Below are 27,979 nucleotides of genomic sequence, written 5' to 3'. Positions count from 1 at the left end.
AGGTAACCTCCGCGAGATCAAGATCAAAGAAAATGCAAGTTTTTGTGAAAACTCTTACCGGCAAGACCATCACTCTCGAGGTCGAAAGTAGCGACACCATCACCAATGTTAAGGCCAAAATTCAAGACAAAGAAGGTTTTACATCTCTTCGTCTTCTACCCTTTTTCTTTCTTTATATTTCAATTCCTTCAATGTCATGCATCATGCATGCTTAGGGCTCGTTTTAATTGTACTATATGCTTTCTTCGTTTTTATTTACATGATTTAGTTCACTTGTCACGTTTGCTGATGTCTAACAAAATAGTTATGCCTTGTTTCATTATGTTAGTCTCAAATATTATTTTAGGGGTTTCAAAAACATTACTCATATTGAATATATTCTATTTTTAACTTAGTTTTTTACTTTAAGTAAAGAAATTCCTCCTTGAATTATGCTTTTTAAAAAAATAAAAAAATTTAAATAAGGCAAATTAATTATAAACTATTTTTGTATTTTAATGTTAGATTCAAAATATATTTTTATTTTATTTTATTTTTTATTTTATGTGGCTGATTCACATAGTACTATCAATCTATCATCATATAGAAATAGAGCGAGTATAATAAATGTTAAATAATTAGAATGACAAGATGTGTTATATGTAGATGCACATAATTGTATATGAATCTACCAAATAACTAACGTGCTATAATTTTGGTTGATTTTGAAGGTATACCACCGGACCAGCAGCGACTAATTTTCGCCAGAAAGCAACTAGAGGATGACCGTACTCTTGATGATTACAACATCCAGAAAGGTATATTAGTATGGTTGTTCACTACTTGTTCATAATACCCTTAATTTTAAGTGGTTGATTAATGTAGTATGGTTGCATTGTGTGTTAGTATATAATTTGATTAGTGCATAATTTTACAAATTAATAGATGAATGATCTATTTTCTTTTAATTAACTTTAATTTGTGTCTATACACTATGTTAAAGATTATTTTGATGTGTTTAATTTAATGGTTTATTTCTCTCTTATCCTTACTTTTATTTGTTGTTATTGATTGGCTGATTGGTTTTTTTTTTTTTTTTTTTTTTTTTTTTTTTTTTTTTTTGTATGTTTGGATAATTTGGTGCAACTGTAGAATCAACTCTTCACCTTGTGTTGAGGCTTAGAGGAGGAGGATCTGGAAAAAGTTATCCACCATCTTTGATGGCTTTGGCTCGTAAATCTAACCAGGATAAGTTGATTTGTCGCAAGTAAGATTTTTGCCATTGCTAACCCCTACTTCACTCCGGTTTTCTTTTTTTCCAACTCATTTTGACATACTTGCCAATGCAAAACTTTTGAAACGTTGGTGACAGGTGCTATGCTCGCTTGCCTTTGAGGTCTACTAATTGCCGCAAGAAGAAATGTGGACATTCTAATGAGGTATTGCTTGCTATCTACCATCCTTTAAAATTTTCATCCAATAATTAAACTAGACCCTTTTCCATAATTATGAACATATTTTCTTATAATCTCATACTAAGATAATTGATAATTGTGCTTGATTGATTCTTTTCAACAGCTAAGGCGCAAGGCTATGATTTTCACTAATGGTAACAAGGGATAGAGGCCACATTTAATTGGTTGAGATTTGCACAAATTTTAGCATTATCTAATAAAAGTTGTTTTTGAACAATTGTCTTATGTCTATGATTTTGATGATTTCATTAGTATTAAACCTAGAATTTTATTACCTTTATAAAAGACTTGTTGTCAAGCCTTCACTCTTAGAAGTGAATATTACTTGTTGGCTTGCTTATTGCAGATTATATTTCCAATTTGAAGACATTTTGTGGTTATCTATGTTATTTTCTTCGTATTTTATTGTGCAAGGGAAAAAAATAGTTGGTTATCAATAATAATAGTAAATTTCTTTTATTCTTAAAACCATTCTCAATTTGGTAAAGTTGGCATTGGTTACAAAATGCTAGATTAAACTAAAATTTTCGCAAAAAATCATTATTAATATCACCTTTGATAAATTTTACAAGTTGAAGGCTACCAATGACAATTAGAAGATATTTTTGGCTACCATTGATTAATGTTAATAACACAAAGCTTTGAATGAAAATTTTCCAAAAACATAAATTTATGATTTGTTCTTTTCACCTAAAATTAGGTGTTTTAGCCTTCATTTGACTATGTTTGGATTGGTAAATCGGTTTGATTATTAAGTTTACGGGATTGATTGACCTTACTCGATCTTACACTAATGTATAAATAAATAAATAAAACATAGTCAAATGAAAATCATATATATTAAATTCACATCATGTGTACTGTGTTGACACTATTTATAAAAAGTTGTTGTGTAATATGTTGTCAATTAGTCTTAATGTTTATTTTCAAATCTTATAATTTCATAATATTTAGGAAATTTTGTAAATTACCATCTAAAAAAAGTATCAATTTCTAAATAACCACCCGTTAAAAATTTTATTTTAAATTACCACCCACTAAATTAATTTGTTACGCAAATTACCACCTTTTTTAAAATTCCGGTGGAATTCAGATGTGTGGGGCCCACAGTCGTTACTTCCCTCCTAATTTTTTTTCTTTTTTGTCGATTTCACTATTGTAAGCTATTGAAGACTACTCCTCTCTCAACTCTCTCATTCAATTCTCTCTGCAAATCCACCTATCTCCATAATTTCACTCTTCAAATTAGGATCCTAAATTGATGATTAAAACCCTAAATTAGTTTTAGTTCACAAATAAAGGTACTCTTGTCTAATTGGAGTTTTGCTTGAAGCTTGATTGCGAATTGAAAGTAATTGCAATCACAATTTTTCCAGCATTAGCAGCAATTCAATTATTCAATGACAGAATACCAAAATTGAGTATTGTACATGAACCCTAATTAACTAAACACTCAATTTCCCCCAATTAAATTACAATAAGAACCTTACTTTGTGAAGAAAATCAACTCTGATCAACTAATCAACCAGTTTTCCCCAATTTAAGTACAATAAGAGCCCTAAATTTAAAGAATGAAAGACTTTACCTGATGCGAATTCACCTATGAAGTTTCTTGAGGACGCTTCCGCAATTACAAGATGATATGCTTGGGGTGAATTTTGAGGAATTTGGGGAGAATTTGCAGTATAAACCGCAAATTAGGGTAGGAGATATTGTTTAGGGTAATTTTACCCCGTCACGTGGTCCAACCAGAGGATGACACGTGTCAGCTTCAGGTTGGTCCAAAGTGGACCAATCTATGTCTGACACGTGTCACTCCAGAAATTAAGGGGAAAAAAGGCGGCCTTCAGGCCCAAATCCCGAGAAAGCCGCAAAGCGGCGCAGCCCACCAGTGATTAGGGTTCAGTGACCTAATCAGGGGCACAAATCCCAAAGACCCTATAAATAGGGAGATGTCCCCCTTTTTGAGGACACGTTTTACCATTTATTACACCAGTATTCTCTTACATCAGAGAAAGACCTGAGCTTGGAATCCTAGCAGATACCCACCTGAATTTTCGCACTTACTCTCTCTCTTCAAGTTTCTAACTTGTGCGTCGGAGGCGGAGCACCACCCAACCGGTGTCTCCGTTTGTTTTGCAGGTACAGCTCACACCGGATCAGTCTTCGTGTTGTAACTCTCCCAAGGGACAAAAACACTCAAAACAGATATGTTATATAGGAAAAAATCGGGGGGAATTCATTTGGGAAGCAAGAACTAACCGTTAGGAGGGCCCCATACATATGAATTCCACTAGAATTTTAAAAAAGATGGTAATCTGCGCAAAAAATTAATTTAGTGGGTGGTAATTTATAATAAAATTTTTAACGGGTGGTTATTTAGAAATTGATACTTTTTTGGGTGGTAATTTACAAAATAAACGCGGCCGGTTGGGAGAAGCTGAGATGGTAGAAGCTGAGGCGGTTAAAAACATCAAAACCTCAGAAGTGATTTCCTTCATCTGGAAAAACATTATCACCCGGTATGGGGTACCCATGTCTATGGTGTTTAATAATGGTCCTCAGTTTGAGACGCCTCAGCTAAAAACATGGTTGGGAGATCAGGGGATCTCAAGCTATTTTGCATCTGTTGGCCGGCCCCAAGCAAACGGCCAAGTTGAAGCCTTCAATAAACTCATCTCAGACGACATTAAGAAGAAAATAGAAAGAGTCGGTGGCTTATGGGCAGAAGAGTTAATCCATGTCCTATGGGCCATCCGGACAACAGCGAAGGGGGCAACCGGTGAAACCCCATTTCTCATGGTTTATGGTGCTGAAGTCGTCTTGCCCATTGAACATTACGAGCCGACTCTCAGAGTCATGCTGTATGATGAAGAGGCAAACTGGGAAGCGATGCGCCTGGCATAAGATTCACTCCCGGAACGCAGGGGCAATGCCGCCTTGCGTCATGAGATTTACCGTCTGAGAATGACTAGAGCCTACAACAAAAAAGTACACAAGCGTCCCTTGAAAGTTGACGACTTAGTGTTACGAAAAATGGAGGCAACCGGTAGGGCCAATGAGCTGGGGAAGCTAACTCCAAATTGGGAAGGCCCCTACCGGATCTATGAAGAAGTAAGGGACGGCACCTACCGCCTGGAAACTCCAGACGGCAGGCGCCTGCCTAGAACTTGGAATGTAGACAATCTGAAAAAGTACTACTTCTGAGAATGTAAATTTTTTGTAAACAGTGAGTCAATTAATGAAGATTCAAACTTTGTTTGCAAAATTGATTTGTTGTTTTTTTATTATCCATCTGGGTAATACCCAGACGGATTCTTCATTTACCTAACTAAGTTCGATACTTAGTAAAGGTTACATTTGTTTGACCGTCTGGGTAATACTCAGATGGATCCATTGTTTATTTAAGTTTGATATTTAGTATGATTTAATAATTGCCTGTTCGTCTGGGTAATACCCAGACAGGCTCGTTTGTTTAAACAACTAAGTTCGACACTTGGTGTAAATTCAATGTTGCCTGTTCGTCTGGGTAATACCCAGACAGGCTCGTTTGTTTAAACAACTAAGTTCGATACTTGGTGTAAATTCAATGTTGTAATAACTATCAGCCAATGCTCCGATTAAAAACTAAGCACAAAAACGCTTAGTGGCTATACAACCGGTCCTAAACAAGACCAAAGGCTGAAATGGCCGGATGGTTGCTCATTTTATAAAATCGCCTGTCCCAGCATGGACAAAGGCGTCCGGCGACACCCCTCCGGGTGCAATCGTCGCAGAGAACAGACTATTTGTCGGTTCTACGTACCCATGCAGACGGCAAAAATTGAACGACCGAATTGGTCAACTCATAGCCGTCTGACCAGAATGATCTGTGATGAACGATCAAGTTACCAAATACCGGATGCCCTGGGGCATCAATCGGTTTCCGGCGAAGTTCTCACTTAGGTTATTTATTCCAAAATTGCACTCTCTATCCCAATTAGGGCAAAAGAGTTGTTCAATGGCTATGAAATCTCTACCAAGACGAACAAAACGTCGTTTGGGTAGTGACTGGAGCGCCTGTTGGTGAACGGCTGTGCACTTGGTTTGGGGCAATCACTATTGAGATTGATTGACTTACAAAACGTATCATGCTCTTTGCAGCATCAGACATTTCCAAGTCAATCAACCAACTCCACTTGAAACCAATCACACAGCCGTCCAGAGGCAAGGACAGCCAGACTATTGATTAGTTAGGCAAAAACTCGCCGCATGCTTTTGATAAGTTAGGCAAAAAATCGCCGCATACTTTTGATAAGTTAGGCAAAAATGAAAAATTAAAATTTGCAAGAATTAAAATTCAGACGCAAAATGATCAAAACCGACTCAGTCGGTGCGTTTCATAAAAGTCCACTCAACCAAACGGTTGTAGTGGATTAAATGTTAATCGGACCTCGTCCGAGAGAAAGAGAAATTGTCAATTAACCCGGCTCCTTAGCCGGTAAATACAAATATACTCAGCACGCAGGCCGGAAAAACAAGTTTTGGCATACTGCCGCTGAATAAATAAAAGAAAAGATAAAAAACAGAGATTAGCATACTGCCGCTGAAAGGTCACTTCTTGCCTGCAGACGGTGCCTCCTGGTCCTCATCATCGGAGGGTATATCTTGTGCTTCACCCGGACCAGGTAGCTGAGGCGCGGAAGGCTCGTTATTGGAGTTGACACAGGCTTCAAAAGAGTCAGGCTCTGGCTCGCCTCTATCCCTTAAGTACACCACGTACTCGGCATAGCTGTGAGCCAGTGCCCAGACGCCGTAATCCGCGTTTGGGTACAGGGCAGCCCAGGCGATCTTCATACGGGTGTCATTGTCAGCATCACTCTCAGCAACAAGGCGGTTCTGCTCCGCCTCCAGGGTTACTGCAAAGTTCTTCTGAGCCTGAGCAGCCTCCTACTCTAGCTTCTCAACCTTTGTCTTCAGTTTGGTGTTCTCTTCAGAAACACCCTGAAGTGTGCCATGGTCCGTCTGGGCCTTCTTGAGCGCCTCATCAGCCTTTTTGGCGCCCTCATCCGCCTTCTTCCGGGCCTCCTCTGCCTTCTTCTGGGCTGTCTCAGCATCACTCGCCTGCTGTTTGGCCGTCTCCAGATCCGCCTCCAGCTGCTGGATTCTAGACGCCTGTGTCATTATGATTGCTTTAGTTTCAAGTTCATTTACGATAGTTGAGTGTAAAGCAATATTATCAGCGTCTATGGCGGACTTCTTGGCCCTTTTTACCTCTTCCCGTTTGCGGGAATAAGGACGTTTGAGCCCGTCCACTCGCAACATAGCCTGCGAAAAAGCAAGCGGTATGAGTATTGCAGGCGGAATAAAACACTTGGAAAAAATAAATTGACAAGTTTCTTACCTCAGCCAGAAGGGATTGAATGCGTTCCAGATTAAACGTCTCTATCCCAGGGATGTTGTCTTTATCCCTCTTCCGGACGGCGTCAAGCATGGCCTTGGCATGCTTCTGGGCGTCTGGCCAGCGGGGATATTGATCTGCACCACAATCAATACGTGATGAGTGCGAAACTAAGGCAACACCTATTTGTTGCCGACCGTCTGAAGATGACGTCTGTTGAGAGTGGGATTTCACCCGCAAAGGCCACCCCAGATCAAGCGGGGATTCAAAAGGGTTCTTACCTTCAGAGCCAGCCAAGCGAGAACCGCTTGCTGGTGCGGTGAACCTCCCGGTCGTTGTTACGGGGTTAACGAGGTCGAGACCCAGGCTGTCGCCTACCCTCTCAATCCGCCCCTCTATCCGTAATTGTTGATTCCCGGCTGAGGCGCCAGGAGTTGAGGCGGAGGTGGATTTCTTCGATTTGTTGAGAACGGAGGGGGTCTCCTCCCTAGCCCGTTTGAGTTGCTTCTCAAGCGTCTTTCCAACCTCTCCCCCCTGCAAAAATAACCAAGTTAAGTCAGCATCCGGGAAAAATAGTCTTTAAGACCAAATTAAGAAAGGGACATGCGTTTATTACCTTGGCCTTGACCTCAGCCGCAGCTTTTTCCGCAAGTTGTTTGCGGATGAGTACAGAGGATCGCTGGGGAGTCTTCTCTGTTGGCAGCATGTTTAAAGCTTCTTCTGCAAAAAAAAAGAAAGAGACTGATTAGTATCATAAATCAAATCTGGTACCAAAGCACTACAGACGGATATAAACTCAGGCGGCACTCTTATTCTATACCCGTCTCCTAACGGGTGCATTTGTGTGAAGTTGTTTAAATTCTCCCCCTTTTGGAGCCGGTCTTTAGCAGAGACGTGGATGTTGAAGGGGTCGTCCTTCTCTTTCCATTTCTTCCTCTCCTCCTCCTCGCTATCCTCAAGCGGGGGCAGGTCATCGCTGCTTTCAGAGGTGGAGGCGGAGCTGTCGCTCTCCGTTTCCTCCTCATCCTGGGCCAAAGGAGCTGAGATGGCCTCATCGCCGCCTTGGTCGCATTCTTCCAAGAAGGAATCTGCGGGAGTCGAAGGGGCGCGCGGAGGGGATCTCTCCAGAGCCGTCTGGTCTCTCTGACCAGACGTTTCTCTCTCAGGCGTTTGGTCGTCTGAGCCCTCGCTTCTATAGTCTGGATATGTGGCCGTCTGCATAGTCCGAGCCATTGTGTCCTGCACAGACACATAAATGGTCGGAATCCAAGGCAAAGGGTGGTCCCAACTCCCCGAGACGGCACTCCCAGTCCTAGACTCAGCCGTCCCTGGTGACCGGCTGGACTCTAACCTAGGTTGTGTCGTGTGTGTTGGTGATGCATCCATTTATTGCAAAGAAATATGTACAACCGGTGAAACAAGAAAAAGAGCTGGGAGAGGCAGAGACGGTACCTTTGGATGTGATATCTGAAGATAGGCGGGTCCGGCTGAGTTGATGGAGAACGAACTTTCTTGATTGCGCCTGACTCAAACGGATGACTTCTGCTCTCTCAAAGTTTTCTCTCTAGAAAATTTTTGTAAACGTACACAATTATGAGGGTAAAACGGCTATATATAGAGGGTAAATATGGCGGCATTTCCGTAATTTACTCGGAAGGTGAACGGTTACTTCTTTATGGTAAAATTACCACCAATCGGAGCGTGACACATGTCACAGATGCCACGTGGCGTGCCACGTCACATCTGTGATGGGCAAATGTTTAGGGTAATTTTACCCCGCCACGTGGTCTAACCAGAGGATGACACGTGTCAGCTTCAGGTTGGTCCAACGTGGACCAATCTATGCCTGACACGTGTCACTCTAGAAATTAAGGGAAAAAAGGCGGCCTTCAGGCCCAAATCCCGAGAAAGCCGCAAAGCGGCGCAACCCACCAGTGATTAGGGTTCAGTGACCTAATCAGGGGCACAAATCCCAAAGACCCTATAAATAGGGAGATGTCCCCCTTTTTGAGGACACGTTTTACCATTTATTACACCAGTATTCTCTTACATCAGAGAAAGACCTGAGCTTGGAATCCGAGCAGATACCCACCTAAATTTCCGCACTTATTCTCTCTCTTCAAGTTTCTAACTTGTGCGTTGGAGGCGGAGCACCACCCAACCGGTGTCTCCGTTTGTTTTGCAGGTACAGCTCACATCGGATCAGTCTTCGTGTTGTAACTCTCCAAAGGACAAAAACACCCAAAACAGATATGTTATATAGGAAAAAATCGGGGGGAATTCATTTGGGAAGCAAGAACTAACCGTTAGGAGGGCCCCATACATATGAATTCCACTAGAATTTTAAAAAAGATGGTAATCTGCGCAAAAAATTAATTTAGTGGGTGGTAATTTATAATAAAATTTTTAACGGGTGGTTATTTAGAAATTGATACTTTTTTTGGGTGGTAATTTACAAAATTTCCTAATATTTATTAATACATAATTATAGATATTTAAGGTTAACTTACATTGTGCATTGGCAAGCATGTCGGTCAAACAATTGTGAGACTTCTAGAATGGACGAAATATGTACTTTTCATTGTTTTACTCATACATAATTAAAGATATATAATTAACAATAAGTAAGCAAGATTTAAAAATAATAATAGGATAATCTACTCTAATAATCTAAATATTTTTGTTATTGTTGGATTATTTGGTTTAATTTGATTTTGACAAGAATCATATAACTAATATATAAAGCTAAACTTTTAGCCAGGTAACGAGGCAGTGACACTTGCGTTACAACTTTTCGCCAAGTGTCGCACCACGTTGGATGGATTTAAATAGACTTTAAAAGATATTTAAAAAAAAGTTAGTTTAGAATTCTATTTGGATATAATTTTAGGATAAAATTGTTAGTATAGAGTTTTATTTTCGATAAAATATCAATATTTCAGATATACAAATTGAATTATAATTTAATTCAAAAAAAATTTAAATTATAATTATAAAAAATTATCATAAAAATTTATTTTTTATATCATAATATATTTTTTTGATCGAACGAAGTAGTTTAAAGCGTAAATCATCCATTTATAATATATACTAATCGGTTTAAATAATATACTAATTGGCAGGTATATAGAGTTTTATTACTCTATAGACCTGCCAATTAGGATCGGGTCATGAGTCATCTCGGATTGAGTCACTTTGGGTTATGAGTCAAGAAATGTTCAACCCTTGCCTTAAGTTTTGGGTTCGGGTCAACCCAACGGGCTTTGAACATTTAGTTTATTTAATTTATTTTTGCTAATTTTTTAATTTTTTTTAATGTATTAAATTAAATCGAACATTTCCACTAACATTATTATTAGTCACAAAAACACATCAATTCCTAATTAATTTTGTATCAATGATATATTTTAAAATTTGACAAATAGATTAATAATTTATCTTAAAATTCAATAAGCAACCCGGGCATCGCACGGGCACAAAACTAGTAAGTGATATAAAGTAAATTTATAAAATAAAATTAAGAGGGAAGCTCTAACCATCTAAGCTATTCCTAACTCTCAACACTTCATAAAGTCGTAAATATACGAGATTGAACCCCTTTCGTGTTTTGTCCCAGAATAACTGGCACACTTAAATTTTATTTATCAACTTTGTCCATCTTTTATTGCTACTATAAAATAAGATTTTGATAAAAATTTGATGTTCCAATAATATACATTGAGATAAATCCAACAAAGGACTACTCTATTAAAAATGCATATAAAGAGGTTTGAACTACTAACCTCATGGAATAAACACCACATGCCTTACCATCTCAACTACCAATAATTTATGTTCTATTCTTCCACATAAACGTATTTAAATGAACAATACAAAATTGCATCCAAACTCAAAAACAAAGAGACACATATTTTTTATATTCTCTTCAATATTCAATATTACATTCCAAATTATGAATACTTCAAACACTTTATAAAAAAAATAAAAAATAAAATAAATAAATAAATACTCAAAGTAACATCCTGAGGCAACGCCCGAGTGACACACTAATTTAAATATTATATCTATCTCATCTTATGGTCTCCTACTAAACCCACTTCTAGTTTTTTTTATTATTTTTTTCCTCACACATTCATTAGTTTTCATTTAATTATTAACTTCATTATCTTTCTTTTATAATTTTTTAAATTTTTTGATACTTAAACTACCCTAACTATCTTATATTTTATTAATCATTTAAATTACCTTAAAATATGTGCTGGTCTAAGTGTAACACTTATAAAAACACAGGGGAGTATCCAAATTTGCGATAGATTGAGTTAGGGCCTATTCACTCAGCTTAATTTTAGTCCAGTCCAGTTCGGTTCAGTTTAGTCCAGCTCCAATCAGTTCATTTCAATTCAGCTCCTAATTTCCTTCTCTTATAAAATATTCATTTCATCTCTATTCAGTTCATTTCAACTCCAAATTAGTTCAATTCACCTCAGTTTAGCTCAGTTCAGTAAATGTGAAAAGACCCTTATTGGGTTAGGCAGATACAGAGTAAGTGTTTGACACCTTCACAAAGCACATCTATGTTATTAACTTGTTCATTACTGAACAAAACTGAACTGAACTATTGAAGCTGAATTGAAGTGAAATTAAAGTGAAGTGACCAGACCCTAACTTGTTACTTATTTTCTCTTATTTTGATTGACCATTGATAATTGACAGTATATTGCTCAAGGAACTCCAGCTTGATTTTTCTCATATTGCCTAACTAGTTAAAGTCCCGTGCAATGCACGGATTTTAATAACTTATATAGCGGATTACAACATTAATTTAACAATTATATGCTAAAAAAAAAAAGAATTACTATAAAATATATACATTCAAAAATATTTCGATTGAGTGCGTATGCCAAAAATATAATTGCTAAAATAGAAAGTAAATATTATAGGCTATAAATATTTTTCATAAGGAAAGATAAAGAGTGGAGGGAAAATTTTTAACCAGTGAATGACATGTGTCATCACTGATTTCGCTTTTAATATTAAGTTATTGATTTTGATTGACCATTGATAATTGACATTATATTGCTAAAGGAACTCTTGATTTTTCTCATATTGCCTAACTAGTTAAAGTCCCGTACAATGCACGGATTTTAATAACTTATATAGCGAATTACAACATTAATTTAACAATTATATGCTAAAAAAAAAAAATTACTATAAAATATATACATTCAAAAATATTTCGATTGAATGCGTATGACAAAAATATAATTGCTAAAATGGAAAGTAAATATTATAGGCTATAAATATTTTTTATAAGGAAAGATAAAGACCGGAGGAAAATTTTTTAATTAAGTTATTGATTATTGATGATTTGCCTTTGTCCCTTGTTATCAATTTTCTCCTTAGAGCTCTTTCACGCTGCACCCCTCTTTCTCTCTCCTCCCTTGAAGCGTACTCTGACTTCTCCATTGAAGCGGCTTCCGAGCTTTCTATCCTCCATTGAAGCATTTTCCGAGGTAAATTATTTCTCCATTTTATTTGGGTTATAGTGTATCAAATATATACTCTACTCTGGGGTTTAATTCACACTGTTGTTATTAATTTCATTATCAGCGGTCAATTTAGGGTTCTTCTAAGGTGGATTATTGAACTATTAATTATAATCACCTAAGTTATGAAAGATTATTGATCGATTTTGTTGCTAGAATTTTGCTGTGCGCTGTTATTAATTTAAGTTGATATTCTTAAGTAAGATGAATTTTATGTGATTTTTCGAGCCTAATTTGATGATTGAGTAAAATTTGTTTGCTAATGTTTTGCATTTTTGATTATTGGCTGACACTGGCAATTATCTACAGCATTTCGAAAATTCCATACTCTTAGTATGTGATTTTTCGAGCTTAATTTGATGATTGAGATATGGTTGCTAATGAATTGCATTTTTGGAGCCTGTTGGCTCGGGCAATTATCTACAAAATTTGAAATTACATATTCGTATACTCCGTATTATACTTCATATAAGGCAATAGGTACATTCATATATTTGGTCAAAGCTATAACTACATTGAAGCACAAAAATGGTGATTGCTTTATTGTTTTTTTAGCTTTAAGAGAACTTGAACATTACAAAGAAATAAAATCGTGGACATGTGGTATGTTGTAGAAGGAAGATTTGGAGGATGGAAGTTTAGGATAGGAGAAAATACAAGTATTCAATATATAATCATAAGAACCAAAACGAAGACCTTTGACTAAATTCATAAGGACATAGCAGTGCAGCTTTTTAGGTAACTTTGTCATCAACATCTGTGAAGTTTCGAATGTATTTCATAACCCATATACTGGAGATGCTTGCGAAAGTGTACCAAGTCATCAGAGAACATAAGATCAGCACTAATCAAGTGATAAACTAAAAACACACCTAACTTGTACAAAAGCCAAGGAAAAAAAGATAATTAATTTATTACAGTGTGTTAGGATAGAAAATTAAAAAAAGAAAGGGAGTGAAGAGGAATAGAGAGAAGGGGAGGGGAAGGAGGACAACATTTAATTCCATTGTTTGGATGATGTTGAATAGGAGGGAACGGGAGGGAAATTTGAAGCAGGGGAAAGGAGAGAGAAAGTAAAAAGGGGTGAAAATTGGGCAAAGAAGTAGGGGGGAAAGGAGGTTAGAATAGAAACAAGGGAAAGAGACTAGCAAGTACATTTTCTTTCCAAATCTCTCCAATCTTGGAGAGATTAATTTCTTAAATATTGATGGACACAATTTCCTTCCATTTCCCTCTTCTCCTTTTCCCTCACCTTCTATGTTACATGGACTCTTCATTTCACCTCAAGTACCCATGTTTGACACTTGAACACGTCATTTTTAGTTCAAAATCATGGATTTTTTTCACAAAATAATTGAGTCGGATGCTTGGACATGTACCCTTGTCGGACATGGGTAATTGAGTCCATGTAACATAGCTCACCTTCTTAATGTACTATCCAAACAATGGAATCCCTCTCTCTCTCTCTTTTCTCCTCTAATCCTTAAATTTTCAAACACACGGTCAGTAGTCACCCTGCCATCTTTAGACATGTATTTAGATTTACCACTTACAACCACTAACATGATAAGTTAAACCCTTAAATTCACTGGATGATTGTATAAGTTCGTTGTGTACAAGTGTTTGGTATATAATTGTTAACTAATAGCTACATTGTGTAAAATGACCAATAAGGATCTATGCATAATTTATCAGCTTAAGCAAACGTGGTAGAGGGTCGGAGTAGAGGGTAATACATTTGATAAACTTTGGGATAGGAGAGTTGTTTCTTCTCAAGTCCTCAACTACCACAAACCTCTCTCCCCAAAAAGCTCATTTACTAGCATTTTCAAAATTAGCCTTTTGGACTCAAAACTAATATCTCTCTACCAAACACTCACCTCAAAACTATGATTCAAAAAAGTGAATTGTTATGTGCTAGACTGCTAGTAGTACCCTTGTTGGGGTAATTTACAAATAGGTCATGACACTCATTCTGTTACCTAAATTCGCTCCACGAATATGGTAATACTAAGTAAGCTTATAATGCCAAGGTGGGTTCTAGATAATTATGGTGAATCAGTTAAAATCAGATTTACTATGATGCTAACTTATTGTTTTTAAGTATAAACTACTTGCTTATATATTGTGATGGAGTCATGTTATACTATGAATTTGCTTTACCGATTTAAGAACTAGAATAATATTTAAACTATTTTTCCAATTTATTAGCATCAAGCCAATTAAGGAAGTATTAATTAGGTGTGGGTTTAAAGATTGGAACCATGGTCTAGTGTAATGATTATAGAATCCTAATGAAACCTTGAGTTAGTATCCATGTCATGTGATCTTAGTTGCATCCTCTAAAGAGTATATCACGTCAAAGAGGGTTATGAATTCCATACCTTTATGATTATAAGTGTTGACTTAATGCATAATTTACATACATTATTCTTAGTAAATTGTTTAAACTGGATGATTCTTAGCAAGACTTACGTATGATTTTAATCCGAATGGTTATACGCCCTTGAAAAACCAATATACCTTAGTATCAGAGAATTTTCTTATATTCAAACTTCAACTTAATTCCACGCTTCAACTCTAATAGTTGAACTTATATAGTAGAGGTGAAATCAGTTTCTGAAGATGTGGGTTTTCTTTGCAGTATTGCTGATTCCTCGGAATAAGTGTTATGTATTCTCTTTTAATTTTATTTTCAGTGACTGCTTATCTTTATGCAGTTGAAGTTTATTGCTGAATTTACTAATATGCTATAGTTGATTATGCATCTTGATGATAGCACTCTGTACATCCTGCATAAATCTTATTTTTTCTTATTTAACTCCTCTCCTTTTTACTTTACATAGATGTCGCTAAGAAAAGCTCCACTTCCTCGCATACTTATCAACAATGCATCCTGCATGCGAAATGCCCAACAAATTTTGCGCCATGTTAATGCCTCTGTTCATGATGGCGGTGGACTTGTGCTGACAGGTAGCAATGGTTCAGGCAAAAGCACTTTCCTCCGCATGTTAGCTGGCTTCTCCAAGCCTTCTGCTGGAGAGATCCTTTGGAATGGGCATGACATTACGCAGTCAGGAGTATTTCATCAATATAAGCTCCAGCTTGGATGGGTTTCTCTAAAAGATGCTGTCAAGGAAAAATTTACAGTCCTGGAAAATATTCAGTGGTTCGAACTTCTTGAAGGAAAAGAAGGAAGATCTCTTCCGGCCTTGGAGCTTATGGGTTTGGGAAGGTTGGCAAAGGAAAAGGCAAGGATGCTGTCAATGGGTCAGCGAAAAAGACTTCAACTTGCTAGGCTGCTGGCAATTGATAGGCCTATTTGGTTGCTGGACGAGCCATCTGTTGCTTTGGATGATGATGGTGTAAAATTATTGGAGTATATAATTGCTGAGCATCGAAAGAAGGGAGGAATTGTGTTTGTGGCAACTCATCTGCCTATCAAGATTGATGATGCAATGTACTTGAGGTTGCCACCTAGATTTCCTAGACGGATGACTTTGATCGATATGCTTGATCGCAGTGACATTGCTTGATTTTGTGAGGCTAGTGGTTAAGTTCTTTGAATTAAATTTAAACCAAGACTGAGGCATGTTAATTAGCTTTTCATCAGTAAACTCAGCTAACAGCATATGGCACTCGACTTCTTCCCCATGCTAGATCTTTGCAAGGTTTGACTCCATCAGCAGCAACATGACAATTGGCTTTCGTGAGGATTTATTTCTTTGATGAGTCAGATTCCCTTTTGGTTCTCTGGGCCTTTCACGGTCTTATACTGGAGTTTCTCTAGTTCATTGGGTCTGCATTCTACAATCAGCTCGCTACCCTTTCGTTGCACTCCAAAGTTATGAATGCTGCCTTTGTGATTGTGAATTATGTTGGCATTTTTGTTCCGTGGTGATGTATTATAGATTCAGCATATTGGGAACTGAAAGAGCATTACGAATGTTGCGAGCTCTAGCCTCTCTCTTATGGAGTGGAGTTTGTGGTAGATTATAAAACACACATTGGAATTACATTATGCTCCATGAAGTTACAGTTCCAAGTAACTGCATTAGTTTGATTTTTTTGCTGTCTATGAATTTTATCTTGGACATTAAATCCTTAATCTGCCTGCAAATCCGTATTATTTGTGTACAAAGTTCGAGATTAATACTCATATTAATTAATGGCTTGTTTGTTAACAATTTATAGCTTTGGTTTCTGTTTTTCTAAGCAATCCCTCAAAACTGTATAAATAAATAAATAAATAAATAAATTATTATCTCTCCAAAATCTTCAACCACTTAACTTAATGATACCTAATTAAAAAGACAATGGAAAAAAAAATCTCAACCTACAACAAAATTAAATACCCACCATTGCCAAAATATTTCGAGGTGCTAATTTTATGACTAATATAAATGGCTAGGAATTATCATCTAAATCATAGAGTTTACTACCAATTTTATTATGCCTATGAAAATAATTATACCTTCAATCTGCTTTATACTACTAAAAAAAATAAAATAAATAAATAAATATTGTACTACTAAAAGTGAAATTAGGAGAAAACTTTGGCTACGTATTACGGAGTACGAAGTATTATATATATTTCTTTCCAAAATAACTTTATTAAAAAAGATTCATTGTTATATAAAATTAAGGTTGTATCCAAATTATTACTTTTACTTTATATAAAATCGAAGTATACTTCCTAATAGTACAACCCGAACCTAAGAGAAAAGGAAGGTAGGTATTGGGATCATGTTCATGAAAATGCTGCGTTGCAGCATTGGTGTCACGTACTCCATAATAGTACAACCCAATCCCCACAGGCATCCCAAACAGTGGCGTATCCAGGATTTTAACTTAGTGGGTTCAGATTTATTTTTTTAACTAGAGTAACTAACACGTGCGATGTACGCACCATAGCTAGCTAGGTTCGGGGAGCTCTTTCAGTTGGGTCATGTGTCACAACTTTAATCGTTCAGATTTAATAGTAAGGGAAGATGTGAAAATAAATATTTTTACGGCTATAGATGCTCGCATTCTTAAAAGTTTAAAAAATACGATTCGTCTTGTGTGTGGCTTGCTACACCCTGTGAACGCTTGTTAATGAACAAACTAAACCCTATAACAGATAATACTGACAAATTAGAAGTTATAATTACCCAAACACTAGATCATTTCGTCAAATTTAAAAATTCAGTCTAAATTGTGAATAAACTAATATATATCTTAAAGGCGTAAATACATTTAAGAAGATAATTTTATTAATTCCAATGATATTTCTAGGAAAAAAAAAAATCATTGTATCACAAAATTAACTTTTGAGATATATGAATGAACCTCTTATATTATTTCTAATTTTAGCTTTGAAAAAGGATAGAGTACAGGATAATAAAAAAATCGAAAAAGATAAATTCTAAAAACTATTCCAACAAAAAGTAAAAAAAAAAAAAAAAACAAAAATGACACTAGCAAGAGTCGAACGCGGACCACACGGAATTGGAAGGCTTATGTTTAACACGCTGACCACCAGACCACCACAATCTTAGAGTAACTAGTTGTTGGCCCCAATTTGGTGATTTCGCCTTGGTGATTAGTGTCATAGTGTGTAATTAGTCGTTGTTTATGTGATAATGTAATTGGTTGCATTTTGATTGTTGATTTTCATTTGCTTTGATTGGTTAGTGTATAATGATCACTTTAGCTATAGTTAATAAATAAGTGCACAAAACTAATGGTTCAACTAAAATTGGAGCAGTTTATAACGTAATGTCAAAGAATTGTGTTTAAATTATACGAACTTTGCATAACATGTAGCACTTCAGAGTGTATTGAACCAAATTAAGTAATGATGGGAAATAATACATATAACTTTATTATAAGTAAACAAATAAGTAATGTTACGGAGGGAAAAGATGAGAGCATGCGGTCCCCTTATATGGTGATCTACTCGGTACGCGCGCGGTCCCTCAATTTGGTGATCTATACTCGGTGATTAATGTGTAATTAGTCGTTGATGTATGTGTAGATTATTTTAATTTTTTTTTGGTAACAGAGTCAGGTAATTTGATTCGTCTTTAGTAAAACTCCCTATTTACTATAACATCTCTTCATTCTCTTTAATTTTGTCATTTGAGAAGTATATATATGATGATAAGAGTACATAAATAATGTTTATTTATTAATTAATAATCTATAATAAAAGTTTTTTTATCAAAATATTTTCATTTTTTGTAAATATCAAATTATAGGAAGGATTTCGAGCTTCTTATGAGCTTTCGAGTCGAGTAATGAGCAATTCGACTCGTTAACATTTCGAGCCAATCTCGAGTTCGAGTCAAGTTTTGACCCCGTTAACATATCGAGCCAATTTCGAGTTCAAGTCGAGCTCACTTGAGTCGAGTTTTGACAGAGTCTAACACGAGTAGCTCGCGAGTTGTCTCGTCTCATAAGCACCTCTATGAATTAGAATCGAATTTAAGAGCTTTGCTTTAAATGAATTAAAATAAATAACTTGGGGCATCAAATGTTAAAAGAATACTTTTAACTCAAATGGAAAAGCTATATAAATACAAGATGTATTTGTTAACAAATTTGCATCATCATAAATAATGGCGCGCAATCCCTCAATTTGATGATCTCTAATGGATTATTATCACTTTTTTTTTTTTTTTTTTTTATAGGGAGTTATTATCATTATTTAATTAGCTTATGTTTTATGTTACATTATTTTATATGTTTACTTATAATAAAGTTATGTGTATTTATAAGTGTGACAATTTTGATTAGCTTTGTTTTATGTTAATCATCGAACATATAATTCTAGATAATGTGAGTGATATTCAATGTGTGTGTATATATATATTTTTTCTAAACAAATTGATTTAGTAACTTTTACGATTATACAATACAGTTATGTAGACATAGACTTAACTGTATATTTTTTAAACAATTAGTCCTGCGTAATAAAAGTATTAATTCTGCAATTCTTTCATAATGAAGAATGCTACTTCGATTTCAATACGTTAACGAATTTCTTATAACCATACAGAAGGGAAAAAAGGGGAAAATTCATGAAAAATTGCACATGTCCAAATGTAATTGCTACTTAAGCTGTAAATTATAAGATTTGATAGCAGCACACCCTACAAAAGAGTGAAGAGCCTGAACTCTTTCATATATTCAGAAATTTTTTGAGCTTAAATTCGGTAAAGAGCCTCCTCGATCTCCTCCTCAGTTGCCGTAAAATTAATCAAAGTAGACAAAGAACAAGAAATATGATCATTCTCATACTCGGCTATAAACCTATCGAAATCAACTGTCCTTATCCCGGGATCAAATCTCATGCCTGAATCATTTACTTTATTTTGTTTCAAAATGTCAGCTAACATGAAGCCAAACTCATCCTTCCAATACATCACCTAATTTTATAAAGGAGAAACCCATAATCAGAACATATTATTTATTTTAATGCCCACATTAATTATCTTTAATCAAAATATAAAGTAGCAAAAATCCTACAAAATCAGAAAAGCATAAGCAAATAAAGTAGCAGCTCAAAATCCTCGGATATTGTTTGAAGCCACATGTACCCACACTGGAATTAACCTAAAAAATTAGTGTTCGACACTTGAGAGTAATAAATCATCTTAAAATACTTCTTATTACTACCATTTCCCTTAAAGAAACTCAAGACTAATCACACAAAGTATTGATTTTAGTGACATAATTCACATTGATAAGCTAGTGATAAGCTTGTGGGAGATCATTTCACTATTGCTGAAAGAAGACAAAGCTAAGAAACTTTTCCTAATTAACATAAATTTAGCCTCTAAATAGTCTTCCAAGTGCTTTAAAATGAACATCAAACACAGCAAAATAAATCTGAATTATAAGGATTATAGATGCAAGCATAATCTCATAATTCCATTATTTTTTGAGATATATGTTATTATTATGGACATAGTATAATATAAGAATATAATTATAAGGCTGAATTCCCTCTTGATGTATATAATAGCTCCTACATCAACATCAAACATGATCTCTAACTCTCATAATTCAAGAATACGTTGTTCCAATTCCAAAATCAAATACTATGACAAATCAGACAAACATTCAACAAATAATTCTTCTCAATTATAATTTAAATCAGCAAAAGAACTAAAAAAGAAAGAATATATACGTACCTGCAATAGTTTTGCTGTCCCACCTTTGCAACTACCCATTGTAGCAGCTTATGCTGCAAATACAGCCCCTCTCATCTTGCTAGATATAATTTACCACCCTATAACCTAAATTATTTCATCACATCAGAATCATAATTAAATATTGCTAATCATACTTTCAAAATTTAAAAATAACATCTTTCAGCATCAAATAACTTAAAACCTTAATTCAACATCAATCCATCAATAACGATAGCTAAATATTCCTCCCATTACAAAATTTCATTCATAGTATAATTTTACTTTAAATTCCAAATCAAATTTTATACATTACAATAAATTACCACCATCCAAGTTTTTTTAGTGGGGTAATACCACAAATCAAAGTTATACATACAACTAAACACACTACAAAATAAACATATTAATAGACCTCATATGTCATATCCAATCAAATAAAGATCTAAACAAATAAATAAATTAATAAAAGTTACCTTTATTTGCAATAGGCAAATCAACCCCCTAAAAAACACAGAAATCAAGTCTTTCATTATTGCCAAGAGATCTAATTTCAATCTATACAAAAAAAATTTGCATGACCCCTAATTATAAGCATAATTCTACAAACAGATTGAATATTGAAAGCCAAGATTAATGGTAGCTTAATAGTCACGGGCAAACCTCAATGATTTTGCAAAAAAAAAAAAAAAAAAATGCAGCGTTTCTAAATACTAATTAGGCAAAGTACCTATATATGATAATATGTTCGGGCTTCTTCTTCTTCTTTTTTTTTTTCGAGAACTGGCATAGAAATCAAGCAGAGCTTAAGACAACATGTACACAACATCATCCTCAAACATACCTCATGATACCTTCATCTTATACACATATTTGAACAAATTGTCATTCATTTTGACCTTAGGAGACTGAGTCTTTACTGATGCCTTGTATCGTGAAATCATTGGAAAAATCAGAATACTAACATCAAAAAAATCATATAATTTGTGAAAAATGAGCAACAAAATGAACTATAAAAAAAATGGAGCTTGCCGTTGCTACTTGCTTGTGACATTTCAGACTGACAATGCTCCTTCTCTCTTTCCCTTCTTTATCTTGCATCGTTACTGTCACATTTTCCCTATCTCCCTCTAACCCTTTTGTTTCCTCATCATCAGCTTCTCTCTTACCTCCTCTTGCTCTTATTCTTCTCTCCTTTTCATTCTTCTATTGTGGTCTTGATAATTCAGTTTGTCCTACTTGCTCCTTCACTCTTCGTCACTCCTTTTTTCTATTGCTCCTCTCATTTGTCTTATAATTACATAGTCATGGTTATTAAGATATTCTCTTTTTAATAATTTATATTTCTGTCATGTCATTGAAAAGATATTATGTTTGTAACGGTCTCCTAAAAGAGCTGTAATTTTCTTGACTCTTCTTTGCCTTGTATCCTTGAGGACCTCGATCTTTCTATATCATCTTAGCCATCACCTAGTAACCCTTCTCTCTCAGTCTCTTCCTTATCCCCCTCTCATTCCTTCATTCACCCTCCTTTCTCCTTTCTCTTGCTTCTTATGCTTCTCTACACCCCCTCTCTCTCTTTAATGGTTTTAACAATTTTAGTAATCGTAGTCTTACGTCCCCCCCCCCCTCTTCTCCCCCTCAGTGAAGTGGAAACCCCTTTTATATGATAAGGAAATTGTGCTGAATTCAAGTTAAATATTAAGAAATTAAAAGAAAACCTTGGACATATATATAGAGTATGGAGTATGTTATAGACTTATAGTATGAAATATCAAAACATGGGTAATCAATTGTATTAATGCTCACATTTAGTGTATTAAAGCTGAATTGTTTTGATATTTCATACTATAAGTCTATAACATACGTCTTTCAGAGTGATAAGCTTGTGGGTGATCACATCCCTATTGCACAAGCAAGACTAAGCTAAGAAAATTTTCCTAATTAACAGATTTAGCCTCTAAATATACACTTCCAGGTGTTCTAAAATGAACATCAAACACAACTAACAAAATGAATTTATCAACACAAATATGAAATGGTAAGGATTGTAGATGCAAGCACAATCTCATGGTCAGGTACTCGAAAAGACAATAAAGTGTTTGATTATCAAATATCCCACAATTTTCTGATAGTTATATGTTATTACTATGTACATTGTCTAATATAAGTATATTTTTCATTCGTATCAAATCTTAAAAAGAATACACAGTAATTAAGATTGCGTCACTCAGCATAGAGATTCTAATTAAGAAATTTTTTTATGATTTACTGACTCTACCTCCTCCATGTAACAGGCTATATATCTACATTTTGTATAGGAAAGAAGCAGCAGCCTAATCACAACTTTCAGCCACCTACTAATATAGGAAAGAAGATAAAGGCCATAAAGTTCAACTATCTTTAGTACTCCTCTATCCATTCTAATACAAGACACTTATAAGGCATTTACTCACTTCAAGCTAGCATTTGTTGCAAGAACGTTCCATACAGTAAGCTTTTTCCTTGGATGAAGATATAAGATAGTGTTGATAATTCCAGCAATATCAATTCATGTATAAGCACTATCTTTCAAATTATAATGTAGTAGAATACAAAAAACCCAGCACAATACAGACTTATTACTTTAGTTAACCACTCTACCGACTCCATACTTTTTTCACGAAACTCCTCACTTATTGCATAAATTTATTTTGAACATCCTCACTCAAATCAACCCACTAAATATTGGTTTGTTTCTTTTGCTACATATTACACTAAGTTATAAAATCATCCATTTAGAAATTGTAATTTAACCTTCACTCATCAAGTCATTACAAATTAACAAGAACATAGCTGTCATTGTCACGTAAAAGATAAATAACTTAAATATATATTTATTTATTTTTTAAAAAAAAATTAATAAAAAACTCTATCATGTCACTATATCATTCACTCCAAGTCTAGGGGCAATCATAAGATCAACATAAATAGAGTATAAATTCCATATACCTTCCATCCAAGCCAACCACAATGATAGTGTTGTGGGATCCAAATGCAACAATGCATCGGGCATTCTCAAGTAAGTGAAAACGCGCAAATGACAATTCAAAACTATTATATTTTGGTAGTACTCCTGCCAAAAGAAAAACAAGGGATATAAAAGTGTTGGTCAATGAAGGCAACTTACTAAAGCACATCCTTTAATAGCTTAATTCATGATGCACTAAAAACTCTCTTCTGAAACACAAACAGACTGCTATCATGGAAAGCTTTTTTCCCCCTATTTCTGCTATAAAATTACTCTTTCCTATTTTAAAACAAGTGAGTACTAAATTATCAATATACTTATAGTAGTTTGATACTATAGAACTTTTCAGATAGTTGCGTGGATAGAGTTAGACAAACGTTAGAATTTTCTTTAATTATATTTAGTTCTTTTGTGACAGTACATAGTTCTACAAAAGGGATAAAGGATTTGCCTTCTTTGAATGCTCAATTGCGTTCACAACCAACTGACCAACATACCCATAATCCCTCCCCAACCTACCCCCCCCCCCTAAGAAACAATCTACAGAATTTTTTCTATTAATATCTACCACATAATATAGCAGGTATACTATTAATCATACTTTTTACAAGAGGAAGAGATAAACTCGGATTAGCACCGACAATAACATTCTGAGGATCGAGGGAATCAAGAGAAGATGAAGAATTCTGATGCTGCAATTCGGGAGTAGAATAAGGTTGAGCTACTCAACATCACCAAATACACGGACTCCAAAACTGAATATATGGATAGTGCCTCTATCACTTGATACAATTAACCATTGAATGTTTTGAAAGAAGGCAAGATCGTATATATCAGCCTTTCCAGTCCCTCTATGAACCTATAAAGAATCAGACAAAATCACTAAAATCTACTTGATCAACATAGTATCAAATCTTGATCGGCAACTAACTAAAACAAGTTCCACTTGGTCTTGAAACCTTATAGAGGCAAATTGAGTTGACCTTAAACACGACTCAAGAAACTCATGAGCAACTCCATATCTTTCATTAATTTAGAAAATATATTTTGTTATTTTGTATACTTTATAAAATGTATGCCTAGCTTTAATATTAAATGAAAATACATATTACTTTAAGAAAATAAAAAAGAGGGGGGGGGAATGGTAAGATGGAATTTGAACTATTTATGGCTTGAAAAATACGGAGTGTACTGCAAACTAAAGATTTACAGTATTACATGCAGTTTTATGCTTTAAAATTATGTGCTTACAGAGATGATTTGTAAATTTAGATTTCTACCGAATCCAATATGAATAAAGACTCCCATTCATCACATTGTCACAACAAACATTGGTCCTCCTGTAGGACTCCAACTACTTTTAGTACGTAAAGATAATTTGCAACTTCAAAAAGAGAATCTCCCCTGAGAACAAGCCCTAGATGGAAAAAGGAAATTATAATGTAGTACAATGCTAAAACCCCAGCACAATGCAAAAAACCATCAAAATTATCGTGAAACAAAAATGGCCCAGCAAATTATCATGAAAATCAAAGCAAAACCATCAAAATTATCAAAAAAAAAAACAAAATAACCCAGAAATTGAAAACACCATATATTGCAATCGGCAAAATCATGTATTTTCAGCACAAAGCAATGTTCATTGGAAGAAATCAACATTCAATTAGCAATCTCAATTACTAACAACTGAAAGCCAAAAAAAATAAAAGAAATAAAAATAAAAAATAAAAAATAAAAAATAAAAAAAAAAAAAAACCCAACAAACCTTAATCCTAAACTTGGTTTCTGGAGCATCTGTAATTTCAGGTCCGACTTCATGGTAATAATCTGCAGGTTGAATCCAAAACGTGATTATCAATCAAGTTAAGATTTTATATAAAATAATAATAATAATAATAATAAATTTGATCTTTAACACCCAAAATCCAGAAAGTTATTATCCTTTACACCCAAAATCAGAAACTCTGCTGAAACAAATTTCAATGGACGCAAAAACACCCCGAGCTTGGAATCCCCAACAATCAGAAGCAAAAAAACTTCAAATCCGACAAAAGGGTTCACAAAATAAGGGGAACCCAGAATCCCAAGAGTTAGGTTATAACAACAAACTGAAAATAATAACAATCAATAAAGAACAAAAAAAGTTCTGTGCTCCATGAACAAAACTATATTGAAAAAAAAAAAATCAATCTTCATAGATAATCAATTAAAATCGAAAAATATTGAATTTAACACCAATTAAACCAGGGAAAATTACAAATTTAAATCCACACACCTTACAGCATGCAACAACCAGACCCAAAGCTACAGCACCACAAGCTCCATGAAACGACCCAATCGAACTAACCGCTGCAACACCCTTACAAAATCAGAAAGGACCGATTAAGAAAGAAAAAAGAAAAAGAAGGGAAAAAATTAAAATGAACAAAAAAAAAAAAAAAAAAAAAAAAAAACAAACAAACAAGACTCAGCTAACCAGGAACGAAAGAGAGAGAATGAGTTACGCTTCCCTCTTCACCTCCTCGTCATCGCTTTCATACAAACCAGAATCAACCAAAAACTGAAATTCCAAATTGAGCGATCAACAACAATCAATTACGATAAACAAGAATCCCTAATTAAAACTAAAAATTCAAGAATCAAATCAACAAACCTTCTTCAATTCTAGAGTCTTCCGCAAATCAACAGTAGAAGGTCCCGCCATAGAAATCGGCTTCGTCACTCCAAGTTGCTTCACCAATCCTTCTGTACTCCCCATCCTTCTTCACTCAACAAAATCCCAAGAAAACCCTAAATTCACAAGTTGCTTCACCAATCCTTCTGTACTCCCCATCCTTCTTCACTCAAATTTTCACCCAAATTCCCAAGAAAACCCTAAATTCACAATGATCTATCCTCACAACCAAGAAATAAATCCGAATTTCACAATTAATTGAAACCCTGATGATCAAAACTCAATCACGATCAGGAGGAGAGAGAAAGTGAATAAAGAGAGAGCAGGCAAATGTACACCAAGCAACGACGCGTCAACATACAAGTAACAGCTAGAATGCGAAAAACAGAAAGACCAAAATAGCCCTGGTCAATCAGGGGAAGGGTGCTAAGGGCAGGGGAGGGCAAAACCGTCAATTTCCTGTTCATAAGGAACAGTAAAATTGCTACAGTAGGGGTGCTTGGGGATTTTATAAGGGTTATAGGGGTGCTTGGGGATTTTATAAGGGTTATAGATAGATAGAATATATAGCATGTGCTTTTATTATAACAAATTTTTACTTTTTCTTTTAAACTTCTAGATTTTGGGGGCGGATCCAGTGGGTTCAATGAACCCACTTGAACCCAACGTCGATCCGCCACTGATCCCAAATCCCACCATCATTGTTAACTTGGTTCCATTTCCTCTTTCAAGAATGCAAATGGTGCAATGCTGATGAGTAAAACGAATCAACGTGCAATCATTCAATGCATAGGATATTTCAGATTAAATTTAGAGGAAGAAAGAAGATATAATGTGATTGCTTAGAAAAAAGGAATTACACCCTACACATTTTAGCATGACTTCAGAGAATTTATAACAAACTAAGTGTCAGCTAATTATTCCATACATTGAACCAAAGAAAACATTTAACATAAAGGAAAGAAAAGGACAAATAGCAAAAAAAAAAAAAAAAAAAAAAAAAAAAAAAAAAAAAAAAGATGCTTGAGGCTACGACATGGCAGCTAATATGGAGAAGCTAGAATAGGATTATGGCAATAATCTTATTACTCCCCCTTAAGCTTGTGAGTGAGTGAAAGGAGCTCCCAGCTTGGACACATGAGAGTTATGAAGCTTGACAAGAAGAACTTTGGTGAGGACATTAGCAACCTGATCACAGGACGAGGAAACTTTCTCAGGCTTAATTATTGTACCCTTCAGACCTTGATCACGCACATAATGACAATAAATCTCGACATGTTTAGTGCGCTCATGCAGAACTGGATTAGCTGCAATTGCTAAAGCTGCCTAATTAATTATCACACTTGAGAATACCCGGAGGAAGGCTCTTAAGATCCAAGTCCTTGAGAATAGCATTCAACCAAGTGACTTCACAAGTAGTCAAGGCCATAGTCCTATACTCGGCTTCAGCAGAAGATCTAGAAACGACAGATTGTTTCTTGGTTTTCCAAGAGATTGGAGAATTACCAAGAAATATACAATAGCCAGTTGTAGATTTTCTAGAGATTGAACAACCACCCCAGTCATTGTCACAATAGGTAGTCAATGTAGCAGCATAAGAGCTAGAGGCAAGAAGAATGCCACGAGAGACTAAACCAGCAAGATAGCGCAATAACCTTTTAGCAGCTTGTATGTATATGAGCAGTTGTAGGGTGTTGCATGAACTAAGTCAAGAAGGCAATGTTTGGCCTTGTTATGG

At 35.1% G+C, this 27,979-nt stretch overlaps 3 protein-coding genes across 3 annotated transcripts; 2 read left to right on the top strand and 1 right to left on the bottom strand.

Annotated features, from left to right (window-relative positions):
* Nucleotides 1-2: 2 nt before the first annotated feature.
* LOC110693626 (ubiquitin-like) lies at nt 3-1,864 on the top strand. The gene is made up of 5 exons (XM_021870804.1): nt 3-135; nt 711-797; nt 1,132-1,246; nt 1,352-1,418; nt 1,558-1,864. The coding sequence occupies exons 1-5, from the start codon at nt 33-35 to the stop codon at nt 1,600-1,602; spliced, it is 417 nt and encodes a 138-aa protein (XP_021726496.1). The 5' UTR covers nt 3-32; the 3' UTR covers nt 1,603-1,864.
* Nucleotides 1,865-6,047: 4,183 nt separating this feature from the next.
* Nucleotides 6,048-8,067, bottom strand: LOC110733942. The gene is made up of 5 exons (XM_021914038.1): nt 7,614-8,067; nt 7,451-7,554; nt 7,213-7,368; nt 6,402-6,590; nt 6,048-6,284 (listed from the first exon to the last, which is right to left on the bottom strand). The coding sequence occupies exons 1-5, from the start codon at nt 8,065-8,067 to the stop codon at nt 6,048-6,050; spliced, it is 1,140 nt and encodes a 379-aa protein (XP_021769730.1).
* Nucleotides 8,068-11,933: 3,866 nt separating this feature from the next.
* LOC110719797 (ABC transporter I family member 1-like) lies at nt 11,934-16,567 on the top strand. The gene is made up of 2 exons (XM_021898782.1): nt 11,934-12,347; nt 15,227-16,567. The coding sequence occupies exons 1-2, from the start codon at nt 12,198-12,200 to the stop codon at nt 15,914-15,916; spliced, it is 840 nt and encodes a 279-aa protein (XP_021754474.1). The 5' UTR covers nt 11,934-12,197; the 3' UTR covers nt 15,917-16,567.
* The last annotated feature ends 11,412 nt before the right edge of the window (nt 16,568-27,979 follow it).

Source organism: Chenopodium quinoa, unplaced genomic scaffold (assembly GCF_001683475.1).
Source record: "Chenopodium quinoa cultivar QQ74 unplaced genomic scaffold, ASM168347v1, whole genome shotgun sequence".
NCBI lineage: Eukaryota > Viridiplantae > Streptophyta > Magnoliopsida > Caryophyllales > Amaranthaceae > Chenopodium > Chenopodium quinoa.
The sequence above is the reverse complement of the archived record's forward strand: the minus strand, read 5'-3'. Positions and strand labels throughout refer to the sequence as shown.

Coding starts and splice junctions, on each gene's coding strand:
- LOC110693626 (XM_021870804.1), top strand. CDS start 33: ATGCAAGTTTTTGTGAAAACTCTTACCGGCAAGACCATCACTCTCGAG. Junction 136..710: donor CAAAATTCAAGACAAAGAAG/GTTTTACATCTC, acceptor TTGATTTTGAAG/GTATACCACCGGACCAGCAG. Junction 798..1,131: donor TGATTACAACATCCAGAAAG/GTATATTAGTAT, acceptor GTGCAACTGTAG/AATCAACTCTTCACCTTGTG.
- LOC110733942 (XM_021914038.1), bottom strand. CDS start 8,067: ATGGCTCGGACTATGCAGACGGCCACATATCCAGACTATAGAAGCGAG. Junction 7,555..7,613: donor TGAGTTTATATCCGTCTGTA/GTGCTTTGGTAC, acceptor TTTTTTTTGCAG/AAGAAGCTTTAAACATGCTG. Junction 6,285..6,401: donor ACACCAAACTGAAGACAAAG/GTTGAGAAGCTA, acceptor ACCCGTATGAAG/ATCGCCTGGGCTGCCCTGTA.
- LOC110719797 (XM_021898782.1), top strand. CDS start 12,198: ATGATTTGCCTTTGTCCCTTGTTATCAATTTTCTCCTTAGAGCTCTTT. Junction 12,348..15,226: donor CCATTGAAGCATTTTCCGAG/GTAAATTATTTC, acceptor TACTTTACATAG/ATGTCGCTAAGAAAAGCTCC.